The 18342-nt window shown below is 37.0% G+C and overlaps 6 protein-coding genes across 6 annotated transcripts; 5 read left to right on the top strand and 1 right to left on the bottom strand.

Moving 5' to 3' along the window:
* Position 1: 1 nt before the first annotated feature.
* Positions 2-2382, top strand: C9374_005651 (uncharacterized protein; the record flags this gene model as incomplete). Its single annotated transcript, XM_044695425.1, has 2 exons — positions 2-392; positions 494-2382. 2 exons carry the CDS (start codon positions 2-4, stop codon positions 2380-2382), a joined length of 2280 nt encoding a protein of 759 aa, XP_044547538.1.
* Positions 2383-2458: 76 nt separating this feature from the next.
* C9374_005650 (uncharacterized protein) lies at positions 2459-4246 on the top strand (the record flags this gene model as incomplete). Its single annotated transcript, XM_044695424.1, has 1 exon — positions 2459-4246. One exon carries the CDS (start codon positions 2459-2461, stop codon positions 4244-4246), a length of 1788 nt encoding a protein of 595 aa, XP_044547537.1.
* Positions 4247-4905: 659 nt separating this feature from the next.
* C9374_005649 (uncharacterized protein) lies at positions 4906-7678 on the top strand (the record flags this gene model as incomplete). The annotated part of the gene is made up of 3 exons (XM_044695422.1): positions 4906-5218; positions 5465-6789; positions 6902-7678. The coding sequence occupies 3 exons, from the start codon at positions 4906-4908 to the stop codon at positions 7676-7678; spliced, it is 2415 nt and encodes an 804-aa protein (XP_044547536.1).
* A 365-nt stretch (positions 7679-8043) lies between these two features.
* Positions 8044-9532, top strand: C9374_005648 (uncharacterized protein; the record flags this gene model as incomplete). The annotated part of the gene is made up of 3 exons (XM_044695421.1): positions 8044-8233; positions 8386-9278; positions 9383-9532. 3 exons carry the CDS (start codon positions 8044-8046, stop codon positions 9530-9532), a joined length of 1233 nt encoding a protein of 410 aa, XP_044547535.1.
* Positions 9533-9793: 261 nt separating this feature from the next.
* Positions 9794-13669, bottom strand: C9374_005647 (uncharacterized protein; the record flags this gene model as incomplete). The annotated part of the gene is made up of 1 exon (XM_044695420.1): positions 9794-13669. One exon carries the CDS (start codon positions 13667-13669, stop codon positions 9794-9796), a length of 3876 nt encoding a protein of 1291 aa, XP_044547534.1.
* Positions 13670-14457: 788 nt separating this feature from the next.
* C9374_005646 (uncharacterized protein) lies at positions 14458-17898 on the top strand (the record flags this gene model as incomplete). Its single annotated transcript, XM_044695419.1, has 1 exon — positions 14458-17898. The coding sequence occupies one exon, from the start codon at positions 14458-14460 to the stop codon at positions 17896-17898; it is 3441 nt and encodes a 1146-aa protein (XP_044547533.1).
* Positions 17899-18342: the final 444 nt, after the last annotated feature.

Genomic DNA, 18342 nt, shown 5'->3' with positions numbered 1-18342 from the left:
AATGTTTAGTAGTAATCCTTCCAACACGCAGGCTACTGTGCTTGACGATGATGATTTTGTGTTCAATTTGACAGATTTTGAATTTAACGCAAATTTAGCGGAAACTATCAAAGAATCACGTCCTGAATTTTCAAAAAGTATTCAATATCGTCATCGGGAGGTTACTGATATCAACCATGATCAGCACCACCTCTCGGAAGATTATTGGCTCTACGTTTCAGAGTTTATTCCATTATTTGATTTTAATCGGTTTTGTTTAGTTTGCACAGCCTTTTCTGAAATAATGACCTACAATAGGAGGTATCTAGTGTTGAAGAAGATTTCAAAGGATTACAAGTCGGTACTGATAAGCTCGCCTAATGTAAACGCGGACTCAATTATTGCATTAACTGGTGCGTACTGTACTCTCAATGATTATTTTCAATGTTGAATCATTGTTTTTCGTAATGACGAAAATCCCGTAAATTTGAAAATGACAAACTTATTTCTAAAGTGGAAAGATCTCCCAGTGATGATCCCAATTTCTCCAAAGCACTACAATTTGATATTTTCGACTTTTTAATTCGTACAGGGAAGTATCAACGAAATTTATTCAAATATTTGAAAGCAGACCACAAGTATTGCGATTTATCTTTCGAGCTCACTGATGACATCTATCTGAGACCTCTGCAAGAAGATACCATTTTTGAATGTATTGAAGATTTTAAACATTACACTCCTGAGCGTTTACTTGATGACAAAGAGTTCATTCTTAAAAAGGCGTTTAAAGCATCTCGTGAAAGCCCAAATTGCTACATAGCTTTATCCACTAGACTTAGATCTGACAAGGATGTCATGATTGCTGCTATGAAACATAATGGTGCTCTTCTGAATCATATACCCTATGGTGCCACTATTGATAATGATGTACTCAAAGCAGTCCTTTCTTGTAAGCCGAGCCGCAACCATCTTCTCCACAATGAATATGGACAAGGTATCAGATTTTCCAAGCTTCGTCGGCATGTTTTGTACCATTACTTTTCTAGAGGTGAAATGATCGATAGAGAAATTTTACGTGTTGCCTTCAAGAAAGAAAAGCTAAACGTGGTGACCGAATTGGTTGCAATTACTAAATTGCCCAAGGATATTATGCTGGATGCTTTACAGGTTACATTTTTCACTCTTAGAAATTTCAAAATGGCCTATCAATTATTAGAGAAATACTTTTACGCTTATTTTCATGTTGGCACTGAGAATGTAGAGAATGTGCATCTTGATCCGTATGGATATTTTTATAATAATTTTAGAGAACCAATGGATGGTATGGAAGGGTATCCACCATTCAGAAAGTGGAACATGATGGAGATTGTTGAACGCTTGATGGAAAAAGATCATGGCTATTTCAAATTTTTTATGTCCGATTCTTTCTCTGCTCCAACTATTCAGTATTTAATGAGATACATGAAGAGTGGAAGAATGGCACCTGCCCTCGCCAAACATATTTTATGCAAGACATTAGAATCAAAGTGTGTCGATGAAACTGCAAAGAAAATGGCCTCAGACCTTGTCACATTTGCATTTAGTGACAAGTCTATTGTTACCAAAATGGTTTCCTTTTATCCAAAACTTTTTTCACAGCTTCCTGAAGAGCTTAAGACACATTCAACCATTATTCATGCATGCTTACCTTATACCTTGGATTTTGTGCCTGAAAATGAAAGAACTGAAGAATTTTATTTAAAAGTATGGAACAAGCAACACAGACTATTTTACAGACGGAGTAGAGACCGGCCAAAATTGGTACATGACATCATATTTTCAACCAATGTGGAGACTGGAAAACTCATTGTGAGAGATCATGTATTGAAATACTCTAACTTTTTACGCTATCTTCAAACAGCTCAATTTGACGGAGTTTCTAATATTGAAGATGTGATCACTCCTTCTCAAGTGGTCACTCTACTAAAATCATCACCAACTAGATATGTACACTCCCTTCACAACGTTCCCCACATGTCACACGATGAAGTTATTATTGAGCTTGTGAAGATATCAGTCCATAACCATTTTTCACGCCTGTATTCTGTTGATCCTGATCTGATAGTACCGTTGATTACCAAAGATTTTATCATTCGAGCAACCTTTACCTATAATCCTTGGTATTCCAGTAACATGGTCAGATTTCTTTGGGATAGGGATATGATTGTCTTGAAAAAGATATTTGAACGAACCGGTGCAGAGAAATTAAATAAGGAAATTGCAGAGTCTCTTGTCCATTTAGTGTCAGGAGTAGACGAGCTAGTAGAACTAGTGTTAGCATGTCCAAAGAGTTTACAATATTTCTCTGATGCCATGCAAAACAAAATTGGTAGATCTTTGGAAACGAACAAGACAGAAAACTAGTTTGCCTTGCTCAAGAGTAAATAAAATTGTTTGGAAATCAATCTCCACCTTGAACAGCAGTACACCACACAAAAAAATGTTTCTTCGTCTGGGTAGGAATTTTTCTCCGAACGGTGTGTTGCCTCACAGTGATGATGAAAATTCAAACCAAGAAATCATTCCTGAAAATGAAACCACAGATCCAAACATTCCCACTCTCTTTCTTGCTTCTGACACGATCGAAAGTATTGCCGAATTTTTGGATGAACAAGATCGTGAAATGGCCCAACATGTATGCATGTGCTTTCAGGAGGCATGTCGTACAGTAGCACGAAGAGAGTTTCAATACATGTGGCATGATGAGAATTTGTGTTTACGCAAACCACTTTCTGAGCCTCCAGTGGATGAAGAATTCATTGTGAAACGAGAAATGGAATTTAAAACAAAATTTCCACTTTGTTTGAGGGAATTTCTGAAAATTACAAATGGAAGACCTGCTTGGAGTGATGAAGTCGATCATGTCAGTAACATGTTGAATCGTGTGGAATTGTGGAAATATAATCATGCTCGAACAGTGATCCTTCTGGGAATGTCCACTCAAAATTCAATGTCGTTGACTTTGGATCCCAAGCATAGCATTATTCGATTGAATCATCAAAAAATTAATTTCAAACATTATGTAACCATGCAAAATCGTACTTTCAATCACACTTTATACGATGCTGAGAAATTTAAATCGAAAAAGTATTTTCCTTATCACATTCAAAGATCTGTGTACAGCATCCTTCCATCCATCTTCACATCCCAACGATGGTTTACCTTACATTGTGTACAACGAGATGGATTATGTTTGCAATATGCAGACATGGAGTTTAAGAAAGATCCTCAGATTGTAAAGGAAGCTTATCGTCAAAATCCAAAGTCGTTCAAATTTTGCTCTGATGAATTACAAAATCAAAATACTGAGCTAGTGATGGAACTGTTCCAAATAGACCCCGAGTGTCTGCTGACCTACTTAACCAAAACTCACGAATTATTTCACAGGAAGGAATTTATGCTACAGGCTGTTCAAATCGGTGGTCAATTTCTCAGAAAGGCCTCCTCTGATCTCAAAAACGATCGAGAACTAGTCCTGAAAGCAATCGAGAACTACCCCGATTCCATTTCGTATGCGTCTTTAGAATTGAAAAATGATTTTGAAATTGTCATGAAAGCTCTGAATGGTAATGTGCGTACTTACCAACACATCAGTGGAAGTTTAAAGTTGAATGAACAAACCTTGACCTTGGTATTGGAACGAAATGGTCGCCTCTTACGAGACTTACCTGAAGAGCTACAACAAGATGAACAGTTACAACTCTTGGCTGTGAAAACAGATCCTTTCAGTCTAACCAAATTTAAATTCAAACCTCCTGAGAGTCAATATCGTGAATTTGCATTACAAGCTGTGAAAAGCAATGGCTGGTGTATGCATTACCTTCCTAGATGTTTTGCACAGGATCGTGAAATTGTGACAGCACTCATCCAGAGCTCAGCATTTGGATCGAATCACGGTCTGTTTCGAATCGCCAATGACCAATTACGAAATGATAAGGAACTGGTCAAATTAGCCATTCAGCATAATCCCATGGCTTTACAGTATGCATCTGAAGCATTGCGTGAAGATCTTGATATAGTGCTCTTGGCCATCCGAAGAAATGGAAAGGCCCTTTCATATGCCTCGAAAAAGTTGCAATGTAAACAATATGTGGCCATGCAACGAAATGCAGATGTGGTGAATCGTGAACCCAATTCGTTATCCTCGTATGAAGAAGAAAAAGCTTCCATTCCATTGAAGAATCGTATGAAGAATACCTCAAAAAAGGCATTAAGGAGAAAAAAGTGAATACGGAACGTTTTTGATCTCGAGAGGGTAGTCGACATACATTGGAATGTTCCATTTTAAAGAATAGTTGACATGCTCTTTTTGTGGATTAACAATTATTGTACAATATACGATGATCTTGCATCTGAATTCACACCACCAACTATGAAGAAACCTCATCACGCGATTGTATCACTGAGAAATGGCAATACTGTTCACTTCTTCAGTGCAGCAATATTCATGGCACGATACCTTCCCATGATAATTTCATTTTCTCGCGCTGATTGTTTACACCTCAAACATGGAGAGTTCCCTCCGTCGTCGTCAACATTTTTACATTCGAGTCCGCACAAAATTCGCTCCACTTGTCAAATCTAGCCAATAAGCCCTTCCTTCTGGCAATAACCGACGAAGCACTCGAGTGAGTGTCACCACATCTCATTAAAAACAAACACGAGTTCAAGTCACCCATAGTGTTCTGCTACAGAGCTCTCTTGCGTGATTGTCTCTATTGTGCTATTCATCAAACAACAGCAGCAACAACCGACTTGATCATTGGAGAATTACTAGTATATGTTTTGTTCGTCTCCCAAACGTTTCTGTCATTTCCCATCTAACACTTCATTTTACACACAACAATTTATATAATATTCATCAAACAAGTCATACTCATCATCAACATGTTCGAAATGAATACGACAACTTCTCCTCGAAAACCCTCCTATTACAATAAAACATGGACTGGATTTGTGAATGGAAACAACAACAACCATGACTCTTCGACTGGTTCACAAAGCACAGCAGGATTCGATTCTCCCAAACTCGGAAGTACAATCATGGGTGGTGAAGTCCTATTTACTCAACAACAACAACAAGAACCCATCTTGAATCATGAAAAAGGAGTGGATGGGTTGACGGGTGTGTGGTTGAAAATTCAAAGTTGGTTTGGATTGCGATTGAAGACCACTACGGCTTTGTTGATGACATCGATGAGTAAGTTAGTGTTTTGTTGTTACACTTTTTTAATGAAATGATTATAACAATTGTTGTTTCAATATTGACACACAATAATGGTCACGTCGACGTGTTGGTTATTGGAATCAATTTGATGATCATCATGATGAATATAATTTCTAAATTTGACATGTCGCTTGACATGTGACCATTACTACACCGATGACCAATCTCTAAAACCTTCATGATCCTGTCATTCATGACTCCTTGTTGCTACAACAACAGTCATTGTCTGTCTATGTGCTCTAGGTCTATCTCTCTCCTTTGAATTTTCATTCCGCAATGTTGAAAGAGGATTCGGCGAAGAATCAGTGAAAAAACTTTCCAAAGCGCTCCACGACGATTATGACGTACTATTCAACAAACTCTACGAATATGCAGCTTGGGATGAAGTGTATAACATTCTGGAAGCACAAAGTCCCTCTCAAGCAGATAATCTTCTTGATGAATACTTTTCATGTAGTTATATGAAGAGAGTGAATATGCATTATGTCATGATGTATTTTCCAAATCAAACCTTCTTTCGAGGTGTGAATTGTTTTGGAGGTGTGAAATTGAGTGCATTTCCGAGTGAATTGACACAATTGGATGCAAGTTTTTTCATCGATGTGAACATTCCAGAAAAGCGGCAAGAAACATTGATCACTCCCTCACTCACCATTACTCAATTAATGCAACAGAGTGGAATTTCTCCAATTACTTCTGATTTATTGCCAGAAAATACCAATCATACGAATATCATCATGGTCGCAGCTCAACCCATTCAACCTACGGACAATTCAGCAACGAATGGTTTGATGATTTTTGCTAGATATATCACGGCCAATATTATGTCTGATCTGGCTCGAAGAAATCAACAATGTAATACATTCTTTGATTTGAGAGATTCCACTGATTTGGAAGTATTAAGGAAATGTATGGGATTTGACTCGACAAGAGAATTGAAAGATTATTTATCTACACAAAATGCATCGACCATTTCCACCAAAGATGCATGGACGATTGAGGCTCCATTTGCCATGTTTCCTGGAGTGATTTATGATGATTCTAAAAAGAGACAATGCTATACTCCTTCTGAAAGTGGTTCGACACGATTTTCTGCTTTCAAGCTTGTCAATGATTGGAGTGGACAACAAGCATTGGTCATTCGAACAGACATTTCCAGAGAGGTTTATTCATTGGGATGGTTTTCTTTCCTTTATACAGCCGTTGCTATTTTAGCGTTGGTCATTATCATGGCTGCTGCAGTGTTGGTATTTGTGGAATTTGTAGTATTGAGAAGAGTGTTAAAAATTGGACGTTTTGTGAGAAGTGTGACCAATGAAAATGATCTCTCTCGAAGACTTGTGAATGTGAGTTCTGATGAATTGGGAGATCTTTCGGCGGATATTAATGGAATGTTGGTAGCGTTGGAAGTGTCACAATCGAAACTTGCCAATGACAATATGATGATGCAAAATATTTTGGAAAGAACTGCCATTGAGGAGGAAAAGAGTCGATGCATTTTGAATAGCATTACAGATTTTGTGGTGACCGTGGAATGCTCATCGGTAAGTACATGCTTTGAGTTCATTGCTTGATTGAAAATTACTATTATTAATATAAATATAATATTATTTTAATTTCACCCATCCATGATAATTACGACATGAACATCCACAGGGATTAATTATTAACATTAATTCATCGTTTGAAAACAAAATTTTAAAGAAAAAACCTCAATCGCCACACTCCATGAAATCAACACCTTTTGAAAATCATGTCATCAATGAGTACATTACTAACTTCTCAACACTTCAAGAATTATTAGAAAAATTGGATATTCTTTCTCGTGGTGGAGAAGCCTTTGAAACCACACTGTACTCAGATCTTGGAAGCAAATATCCTGTACATGTGAGTGTCAACAAAACGAAAATGACGGTCAGAGAAGGAGTGATTGGTGATGCCTTCATCATTGTCATGAAGAATTTGTCAGAACAAGCCGAATTGAAGAACATGTTGTCCATGCAACAAGAAAAATTAATGGAAATTCAAAAAGTCGCCAAATTTGATAAAGTCATGGCTGATAAGGAATTGAGACACAAATTCAAAGAATTCACTATTAAGGAAAGAAGCTCTGAAAATTTCCTCTTCCTGGAAATGGTTGAACAATACAAGACCATTTCAAAATCTAAGGAACGAGCAGTTCTTCAAAAGGAAATCGTTCGAAGACATTTATTACCAAATTCACCTCAACCACTCAATGTTTCTCAGAAAATTCTCGAGACAGAATATAAGAGAATTGCAAGCGGTTATGGACAATTGGATTTATTTGACAAGTTGGAAGTGGTCGTGAAAGGAATGATTTTGGATGACACATTTTCGAGATTTATGATGGAACGAGAAAATGAAGAGAGTACAGATACCTCAGATTCAGCATCTTCAATTACTACTAATTAATCTGATATTGAGGATGAACATTACTTGAGATTCACTAAGGCCATTTCACATTCTCTACTTTTTTGAAAAAACAATGTACACAAAACCTATTTAAAATTTTGTTCAAAACCATTGTCTTTGGTTTCCTTTTCACATCCATCATTGATTTTGATGATCGCAGGTTTACAACAGGAGATTGAAGGAAAATTTCGAATTCTCCCAATCCTGCCGTTCGTTCATGATCGTCGCGATGAAAAAGTAACAAAAAAAAAATCCCAACCCATCTCTGAGAGTCGTTTTTTTTCGGTCGTCGGCGAACAACAATCATCAGCCTCATCATCAAATTTTAATTTCTCCTCAAAATCGTTATTTATCATTATCGGAAAATGTTGAGCATGAATGAAACTGCTGGTTCCTCATGTGGACGTGATGTTTATATTGTAGATTGCGTAAGAACTCCTATTGGATTGGGAAGAAGCTCAGGATCATTGAATGGAATTCATCCTGTTACTTTGTTATCATTGGTTTTGGATAATGTTACTTCGAGAAATAACGTAAATAAGGCTGAAGTTGAAGGTATGTGTTTTGAAAGATGACTATTTCATAGATACATTCTTTGTAATCCAATGATGATGATGATGCTTTTAAAATTTATTGAAATACAACAACCAATGCTCACCTGCAACATTAAATGATTTTGTTGAATTGTCATTTGACATTTTCCACAGATGTTGTATGCGGAGTAGTCACTCCAGTCAAAGAACAAGGTGCTAACATTCCTCGTTTGGCTCTCTTGAAAGCTGGATATCCTGTCACTGTTCCAGGTGTTCAACTCAATCGTATGTGTGGTAGCTCACAACAAGCTGTACACTTCGCTGCTCAAGCAATTGCTTCGGGAGATATGGAAATGGTGGTTGCTTGTGGTGTTGAAATGATGTCTGTCGTTCCTATGGGAAGCGATTGCGATCCTGAATTGTTCCAAGTTTCAACGACTCCAAAGGAACCAAAGTTTGCTCCATTCCCTCATAAATTGCTCCATCAAGGTGTTAGTGCGGAATTGATTGCAGAGCACTACAAGATTTCAAAGAAGGAAATTGATGAATTTTCTGTTGACTCTCACAGAAAGGCATTTGAAGCAACCAAGAAGGGAGTTTTTAATTCACAAATTTTACCAATTAAGGTTACCAAAGGTGACAAGGAATTCTGGTTGAAGACCGACGAAGGTATTCGTTATCCAGTGGATGTTGAAAAGATGTCACAATTGAAGCCAGTATTTAAACGTGATGGTGTGATTTCTGCTGCCAATGCCAGTCAAATTTCCGATGGTGCTGCTGCTGTCTTGCTTTGCTCTGGCGAAAAGGCCAAACAATTGGGTCTCAAGCCTCGTGCTCGTATTGTTAGTAGAGTTGTTGTTGGTTGTGATCCAGTGATGATGTTAGATGGTGTCATTCCAGCCACTAGAAAGGTTTTGGAGAAGTCTGGTTTGTCAATTTCTGACATTGACGTTTTTGAAGTGAACGAAGCATTTGCCAGTGTTGTGTTGTCATGGAAGAAGACTTTCAACGTTCCAGATTCCAAGTTGAATCCAAATGGTGGTGCTATTGCTCATGGACATCCATTGGTAAGTTATTGACAATCATTGGTTACAATATGAACATTCAATTTTCAACATGACATGTATTGCTCACTTCATGCAATTGGTATTGTTATGTTAACCTAAATTAGGGAGCTACTGGCGCTATTTTAATGACCAAGCTTGTCAACGAATTGGAAAGATCTGGTAAGCGTTATGGATTGCAAACCATGTGTATTGGTCATGGTGCTGCTACTGCTACCATTATTGAAAACGTGAATTGGAAATCTCAAAAGTTGTAAATTTGACATGTATAATAGTTAAATAAGTGAAGCACTACTAAGATTAAACAATTATCACCTTAATTTATTATTTATTATTATCACATAATTTTCATTTCTTTAAATTTGGTCCAAATATGTTATGGTTGTTGAAGCGTTATCAAATGCTACTATTCACACTGGTTTTTGGATCGGTCCACCACAACCTTACCAAAGCCTTCTTTATGGTGTAACCTTAATCAGAGACCCATTATTCGATCAATAGCAATCCCAACCAAAGTCTCACAAGAGATTAACTTGCTTCATCATTTCTTCCTTATTATTCATCACAGCACAAAATTGAGAATATCGTGGCGTAGTGGCCAATCTTGAGAATGTGTCTCCAAGATTTAACAGAATTTCTTCAGTGAGATGATTAATACACTGCTCAAACGCAGTCATGTCTTGAGGGTGTGTGTGTTGAATATTCTTGACTTCTTTCAATTCTTGTGAAGATGTATTTTGAATGTCTTTGAACACTTTGAGAACTTCTTTTCTACAAGCAGAGGAAATATTCACTTCTTTTGGAGATCCTGAAGCAATGTAATTGGAATGAATGTTGTTCATAAATGAATGTATAGAGCTGATTGAATTTGACTTGCAATCGGTTTTAAACTGCGTCAGGTCCTTGTACATGAACATGTTCTCTAACGAGAATTCCTTTTCACAAAATTCTTCCATTAACTCTCTTCCTTCCTTGCTATTTAAGAGAGTTTGAAGTTCTGTCTCGTCTTGTGTCTGATTATCTGTAACAGATCCTTGCTTCTTCGTTCTTCTTGAAAGTATTGGTTTCAATGTGTTAAAAGCCAAAATAAGCAAAGAAAAGCCTCCAAACACTAGAATATAGGTGGCGACATATAAGATTTCAAATACAAACGAAATCACATCAAAGGTCATTACTGCCTGTTGTGACGGAGCATCCTTGTTCATCAAGGTATAGAGACCTGTTAATTGGTTGCAAATCAGGAAAGTGTAACATAACATGAATAATATCATTTCTCCTCTGAAATAAAGAGGAGCATCCAAATCTGCAAACCAATCTCGAAGTGGTTTCACATGAAGCCATTGAACCACTTTTTTAGACGTTCCGGAAATCTTTTCTGGTGGAGCTACAACAGACTTGGAATTTCCAACATTGGAGAGATGCGTTGCTGGTTGTTGTTCTGGCCCATGTCTCTGAATCATGGAGAGTATAAAGGAATAGATAAAATCGCTTGCAGCAACTCCTGTAATTAAAAGTCCACACAATAAAACGAATGCAGTGTATGAAATGGAGACCACAAAGGTGTATGCTGTAGGAGAAATTGCTTCAGACCTTACTAAAATCACAAACAACGTCCAATAACCCAAATTCAATAGTAAACAAATGACTAATACTGTGGTAGAAAGGGATTTTGATGCCACTTGCTTGATCATCTTTTGAATGGGTGGAAGCTGACCAAATTGTTGTGGAGTAGTGATGTCATTGGTGTTTGATTTCTCTCCATTCTTCACATGATTGTTCATCATCATTTTATGATAAAAGTATTTCAAAAATTGAAATCTCAGGACTTGAACTAAATAAAACACAATCGCAGTAATGGATAAGGTATTAGAAATAATCATGGCCACATTACCAAGAATATTAGCACTTTGCAATGAACCTTCCCAATGTGTAACACTTGATTGTGTAAAATTTTCTTGTGTCAAAGATAAAAGTACTCCTTTTTGAGTCATGGAAATCAAAATGCTTTGAATCATCAAGCTTACCATTCCAACAAATGGTGTAAACAATCGACTCTTGATGGGCTGTTTAGTACGAAATAGGAATAAACAAATCAATATAATTACTGAAGCTAGAAAGTAAAAAACTCCAACAGTCACTTGTCCAATAAATAATGTTGACAAGAATTGTTGTCGATTTGGTTCTCCTTGCAACGAAGAGTTGTCGTACTGCATAAAGACAGAGAACATGGTGGTGTGATTGCACGAGCACAATACTTCACGAGTTTCGTTCACCACTCTCAACACCTCACATCCATTCGTATTCCAAGATTGTGTCGTTTCATTCCAGTAGCGACAAGATAGTTTTGAAATGTTGCTTCCAAGATCTAAACTTTGATTCTGAATGTTAAATGACAAGATTAAAGGTTCTTCTAAATCCTGTAATGCAAGTTCTTGGATATTCTTTGAGAAGGAAAAATCCTTTACAGATGAAATGAGTTGATTTGTATCCTCTTTGTGTGTTTTCACACTCTTTGTGAAAGAAACCTTCTTGATTCCCATTTCTTGAGAGAAACCGTCATATTTTGAGAGAATGTATCGAGTATTAAATTCAACATCTTGTAAGAATGCGTTCTTTGAATAATTTTGAAGAGACACGTCTTGTACAAAGCTCATGACTGTAATGTTCACTTGTTCAGAAAATAAATGTCTCACTGTTGGAACACTGGAAGAATTGGAATGAAGCAGTGTTGGATTTTCTCTTATTTGAGCAATGGTTGAGATCTTTTGGCATAGTTCAGCAATTTCGTTCATGGAAAGTCCACGTTTCATGATATTGGATGTGAGTTCAAGAGAAGACTGTAAATCAGTGTCTACCGTTTTTTGGACAAAACCGAATTGCCTCTTTTCTCTGATATAGAGTTGTTTCATTTCGCTCAGGAACTGACCAACCTTTTCTGTCAGTGCTGAAGCAATGAGCTGTTCCACAAAGGACTGCTCCGAAAGAAGTGACAAGGCCTGCAGTGATTGTGAATAGTCCTTATCAAGTGCTGTGAGAGTTAACTGTTGAACAGCAGAAAGAGTCATGTCGATAGACGTGTTGCTAGATTGTTGAGAAGCGAGAAGAGAGCGATCATAGGTGGCAGCCAATGCCAAATTCTTGTTAAGTTTCACTTTTTCAGTAAGGCTGTCTGCGTTTGTGTTGGGGTAAATCTCTACTTGTCCAATGGTTTGAGAATATTCATTTGAAAAGACGTCTCGAATGAAAAGTAAAATGTCTAACTGTTCCTTTAGTGCTGGTTTCTGATAAAAAGTGAATGGAAGAGCAAAATTGACATTGTTGTAATGTTGTGAAAAAGGGGTCAGTCTTATCTTTTGCTTGGAATCTTCCAAAACAAATCCAAAAGCAAACTCCAATGGAAAAAGAGAGGCAGGAACACTATGTAAAATAGTCACATCTATCAGAGAAACTGAAAACAACGTGTCAAGGGCAACGCCATGTTTAGGACTAATGATGGTACTATTTCGTACCAGTGGAAAATTAAAGCTGAGCATTGGTATTTCATAACTAAACTGTACAGCATCGGTTGGATTTTTGTCATTAGTGAGTACGACATTCAACGAGACTCGCGATGCTGAAGTTACTGTGTGAAGAAAATTGCATTGTAATGAGACAACTGGCGAAAGCACGGAAGTGGTGAATGAACCTCCTTCTACAAGAGTTCCTGAAGCATAGGTTTTTCCAGAGGTCCAACACAGAGTGTTGTTACTGGAAGATGTGTCTTTGAGCTCTATAGAAAAAGACACAAGGTTGGAAGCATTATTCATCAATGTGCTTGTCCCAAGGTAGCTGTTTGGAATTTCTTCGGATCGTTGAGGAAATTTAACAGCTGAAATGACGACTTGAAATGACTGCTGGATGTTTGTGACCAATGCATGTGGTAGTCCGTGCATCACTAGCTCAGTATCACCAATATATGTGACGAAAAAATTGACAGTTCTTTGTTTCCAATATCTGTACGGCGAATTGTTGTCGAAAAGCGATGCATTCATGATAAGTAAATATCTTCCAGCTGTAGTAATGTTAAACAGCGAGAAATCAAACGTCTTCAATCCTTTGTTATGTACTACTTTGAAGACGGTACTACTTTCGTCAGTACAATTAAGGCAATGAATATTGAAGACAATGGTTTCATTCAATATTTCACTCGTGTTAACGTTGATGACATGACCTTCAATTTCAATGGTCCTGTTTCTGCTCGAAATATAGTACGGCGCGTTTTCAACTGTTAAGGAAATAGAGTTCGAGTTTACAGAGCAATCTAAACCTTCATAACCACCAAAGCATGAACAATTGTCAAATGACACACAGAGCCCATTTCCAGAACATGGCTTTGGATTAGTAGAATTAGACATGATGGAGAAGCATGACGTTGTTTCACATTGTTCTCCCCAATACTTATTTGGAGTACATTGACATTGATTTGATCTTGTACAAGAACCATGCCCTGAGCATACATGACTGCTATTATGGGAAATGTTGAAGCACTGATAGAATTGGCAATCTGAGCCTGAATAACCATCAAAGCATGTGCAATTGTTTGGAGTGAAACAGTTACCGTTAGAAGAGCATACAGAAGTTGAATTTGATGGAATTCCATTGCAACTAAAATATTGACACTTCTCCCCAGAGTATCCAGTGACACAGGAACAATTGTCAAATGAAACACAATTTCCGTTGCCAGAACATGGTTTTGGATTAGTAGAATTGGAAATGATGGAGAAGCATGAAGTTGTTTCACACTGATCTCCCCAATACTTATTTGGAGTACACTGACATTCATTTGGTTGTGTACATAAACCATGTCCCGAGCATACATGACTGCTATTATGGGAAATGTTGAAGCACTGATAGAATTGGCAATCTGAGCCTGAATAACCATCAAAGCATGTGCAATTGTTTGGAGTGAAACAGTTACCGTTCGAAGAACAGACGGCGGATGAATTTGATGGAATTCCATTGCAACTAAAATATTGACACTGCTCCCCAGAGTATCCAGTGCTGGCGTTCCCAACTCCCAGAAATAGTGTTACAATAGCATTTGGAAAGCACTTTATTTTTTAGAATCCTAACCATTTTAAAAAAGGTCGAGCAGGCTGTCGAAGTTTTGTTCTGGTGTTTGCTGGAGGTTTTTTCAATAAAAATGTTAAAACATGAACGAAACGCCTTTGTCGGTCTGTTGAGACCGGAATATCATGTTGCCATCAAAACAATGCTATTCGCAGTCCATCAATATATTAATGTCGAACATTTAATAGAAGATATTATTGATCAATGTGGATTTCATCGCAAGGATTTTAATACCATCCATCGCCATCTCGAACTATATTTCTCATACCTCATCACACACAACAAACGAGTCCCATTTGTTCTATACTGTTGCAAATTCCAGGTTGACAATTCAACAAAGATTGCACAATATGTTACTGATTGCATTGACCCGGACGAGGATAGTGCTATCTATAACATTTACTCTGACCCAAAATTTCAAAATCAAAGACAAAATCAAGAGTTAACATCAGAATGGATCAACAAACTACATTTTCAAGGCTATTTGAAATTGAAAGAGTGTCATGACGAGCTGATGCGAATTCGTCAAAAACGTAAACACTCCAAAACAAGTACAGCTTGCGAAGACCCACCTCAAACCTCAACAACGTCACAACGTTATTCTAGTTCAACCATCATGAAATTACTCGAACCAGAAAAAAATGTCGGCGTTATTGAATTACATAAAATCCTGGATCATGGTTTTGCTGAAGACTACATCACGTTGTCATATTCAACAAAAGAACAAACAGCACCGTATTACATGCTGCAACAACTAATTAACAACAAATTTATTCCAACACACTCATCAATTGTAAATACCAAGTCCGACACCATCTCTCATAATTTTGTAGACCATGCTGATTTTAAATCACAAAATAACGATGATGATAGTTATTATTCGGAATGTGATATATTTGATGAGGATATTCAAGAATTGAAAAAATTGTTTTTTCAGGTGTTAGGTAGTCGCAAATTAGTACCTCGAACTTTCTTTTTCACATATCTTCGTGATGCTTTTTCACAATTAATTTGCAAAGACAGTAGAGGCCATAGATGGAGCCCATCTGTTCTTTGTTTTGCTCAAGATTTATTGGTTATCATGGGATACAATGCGTATGAAGCATTGGCGAGAGGGTTGAAACGAGGACAAGAATTTGAACCCTCTTCTGAAAGATGTAACTTAGTCCTACCTTGTTCATCCACACTCGACCATCATTTTCACACCGCATCATATGGAGAAGGGAATACTAAACTAGACAAAGATGACTTTGATAAGCTAGTAGAAAAAATGAAGGTTATTGAAAATCAAAATTTTGGTCTTGTTCAAATTGATGCAGTAGATGTAACACCGCATTTAGGAATCAATACCAAGCTTGGGCTTGTATACGGTGCCAATGAAGGTCCATTGAAGATTAGTGATTGTACTGCACTAGCTCAGAGTCCGAATTTTCCACCCAAGGGTTTTTTAGCTGAAAAAATTGTTCAAACTTTATATTGCAGTATTAACGGTGAAGTTCGAATTCCTGGAAACTTCAAAGTATGCACTACTGAAACTGAACAAACCATTAGAGACACGATTTCTGAATTTCGTGACACATATACTCGAAACATCGTCTGTACTGTGTCAGATGCAGGGTCTGCTAATTACAAATATTTCACATCGAGCCCAAATGAACTACATCATTTTTGCTACAGTCACCATTGCAAAAACATGAGGAATGCAATTAATGGGAGACCAAAATTATATCCGGTTGCCACTAAAGTAGGTGCTCCAAACCTTCAAATTGCACGCCATTCCTCTGCTTGTATTTCTTCCAACGACAACGGAAACGGTTGCCATTTGATGAAAATTGTTATTCAAAGAACACAAGCGACCAACATACCACTTTCCTTCATAGTGAATGACAAAGACACAATTTCATTTGAATGGAAAGAAAAAGAACCACGGAATTTTAACTCTGGAGGCATTTCTTTCTATCATAGCAGCAATGACAACGAATTAAGTGTTACGTTGTTGAGTGAAACCCTTCATACTAACATTGGTAAAGTGTGTGTGGCAAATTTTAGCAATCAAGACATAGCTGTCACCAAAATTTCTTGTTCTATTTTACAACGATTTGAATTGAACACACTCGATGAAATATATAGACAACAACCTTTAGAGTGGTGTAAAATAGTTAAACGGAGCTCGTTTATCAAATATGATGATCAATCTGAGGATGTATTACGTGATGTATGCAATTTACAGTTACTTGAAAAATTACGATTATTGAACGAGAGAACCAACTATCGATATTTAGGATTCTATAAGTACTTAAAAGCGATACATGATTTATTTCATGTTTACGATGACAAAAATCATGATGGAACATCTTCACACAATTTGCACGAAGTGTTGCAAGTTCTTAAGGAAAATTTGGACTATTTGAATGAGTGGGATACCGTTTTCCAAGACGTCATTATTTCCAATAAGAATAATAATTTTACATTATCCGGAACCCTCACAAAAAACATCATTATCCATAACATCAAAACAATTCAGAAATTGATCAGAATTATTCCACAAGATGCAGTTTTTGATTTGTCTTTATTGGGAACACGTTCTCTTGAAGGATTTTTCGGAGAGTCACGTGATTATTCAAAAAGAACCACAGTATTGGACTATCATAGAAGTTACTCAAACATGAAAATCAAATTAGTGAAAAAAGAATGTGTATATCTTTCATACAATAACGATAGAAAGAGGAAATATTGTGATGCCCCTAGTCAAATTAACCAACAAATTTTGATGAGAATGACTGAAAAACAATTTGTTGACTTTAATAATGAAAGAAAGCAAGCTAGAGAAAGCGTGACATCCATTTCTTATAGTTTTACAGATCAAGATTTAATTTGTGCGAAAGACTTACAATTGCGATGTTTACAACATCGTGTCAACTCCATCCGTCAATCATACCATCAGTCAAGACATGACTATAGGGCCGGATTTGCCACCGATTTCATGGAGACAAGCATTTCCAATTACTACAACATTTCACTTCCTGTTTTCCATATTGAAACAAGTGAAGTTTTGCCAAACTTAACAGAACGACTTACATTAACCGACGACATCAGTTTTACCATTATTCAAACACACGACTCATTAATTCATGCTCAAAATCATATTGCGGCATTTTTGCTTAAAAAGCCCGTAGAATTTGAAATTAAGACTAATCATATTTCTTTGAGCAATGCAACCGTAGAGGTTCGCAATTTCAATGAGAACAATGAAAATGCATCTCGACATTCTGAACCAATTAACTCATTTAAAATATTTGTGGCACCAAATCAGACGGATCCATTCAAATTTAAATTAATTGGACAATTTTCATCAACAACCAGCACCAAGCTTTATCAAAAACAAATTGCTGTGATTGTTGGAAATTATCAGTTGTTGTCACCTCCTTTTTACGTATTTGCAAAGAAAACAAAAAACCTCGTTTCGTATTCCCAGCTGAGCCAGGTGGTGGCTTCGTCTCAAGACATGCAATAAAATGTCAAGCATTTTTCATCACAAAAAAAGTTCGTCCAAAAATTGGAACACGTTTAAAATTGTTCACCTATTTATTTCTTCCGACCACAATTACACCGTATTTTTCTAATCACAACAACATACCTCAAGTCGTTTTATTATTCATTATAGCTCCAGCAGAAGCCTTTGTCCTTCAACAAAGACAAAGCAGCTTTTGCTGGGCGAACAACAAAAAGCTAATGTAACAAAAACACTGAGACGTAGCCCGAATGAACCAAATAAAGGAATGTTACACCAGCGAAGTGGTAGTTGGGAACGCCAGATCCAGTGACACAAGAACAATTGTCAAATGAAACACAATTTCCATTTCCAGAACATGGTTTTGGGTTGGTTGAATTTGACATGATGGAGAAACATGAAGTTGTTTCACACTGATCTCCCCAATACTTATTTGGAGTACATTGA

This window comes from Naegleria lovaniensis (assembly GCF_003324165.1).
Source record: "Naegleria lovaniensis strain ATCC 30569 chromosome Unknown tig025, whole genome shotgun sequence".
Lineage (NCBI taxonomy): Eukaryota > Heterolobosea > Eutetramitea > Acrasida > Naegleriidae > Naegleria > Naegleria lovaniensis.
The sequence above is the reverse complement of the archived record's forward strand: the minus strand, read 5'-3'. Positions and strand labels throughout refer to the sequence as shown.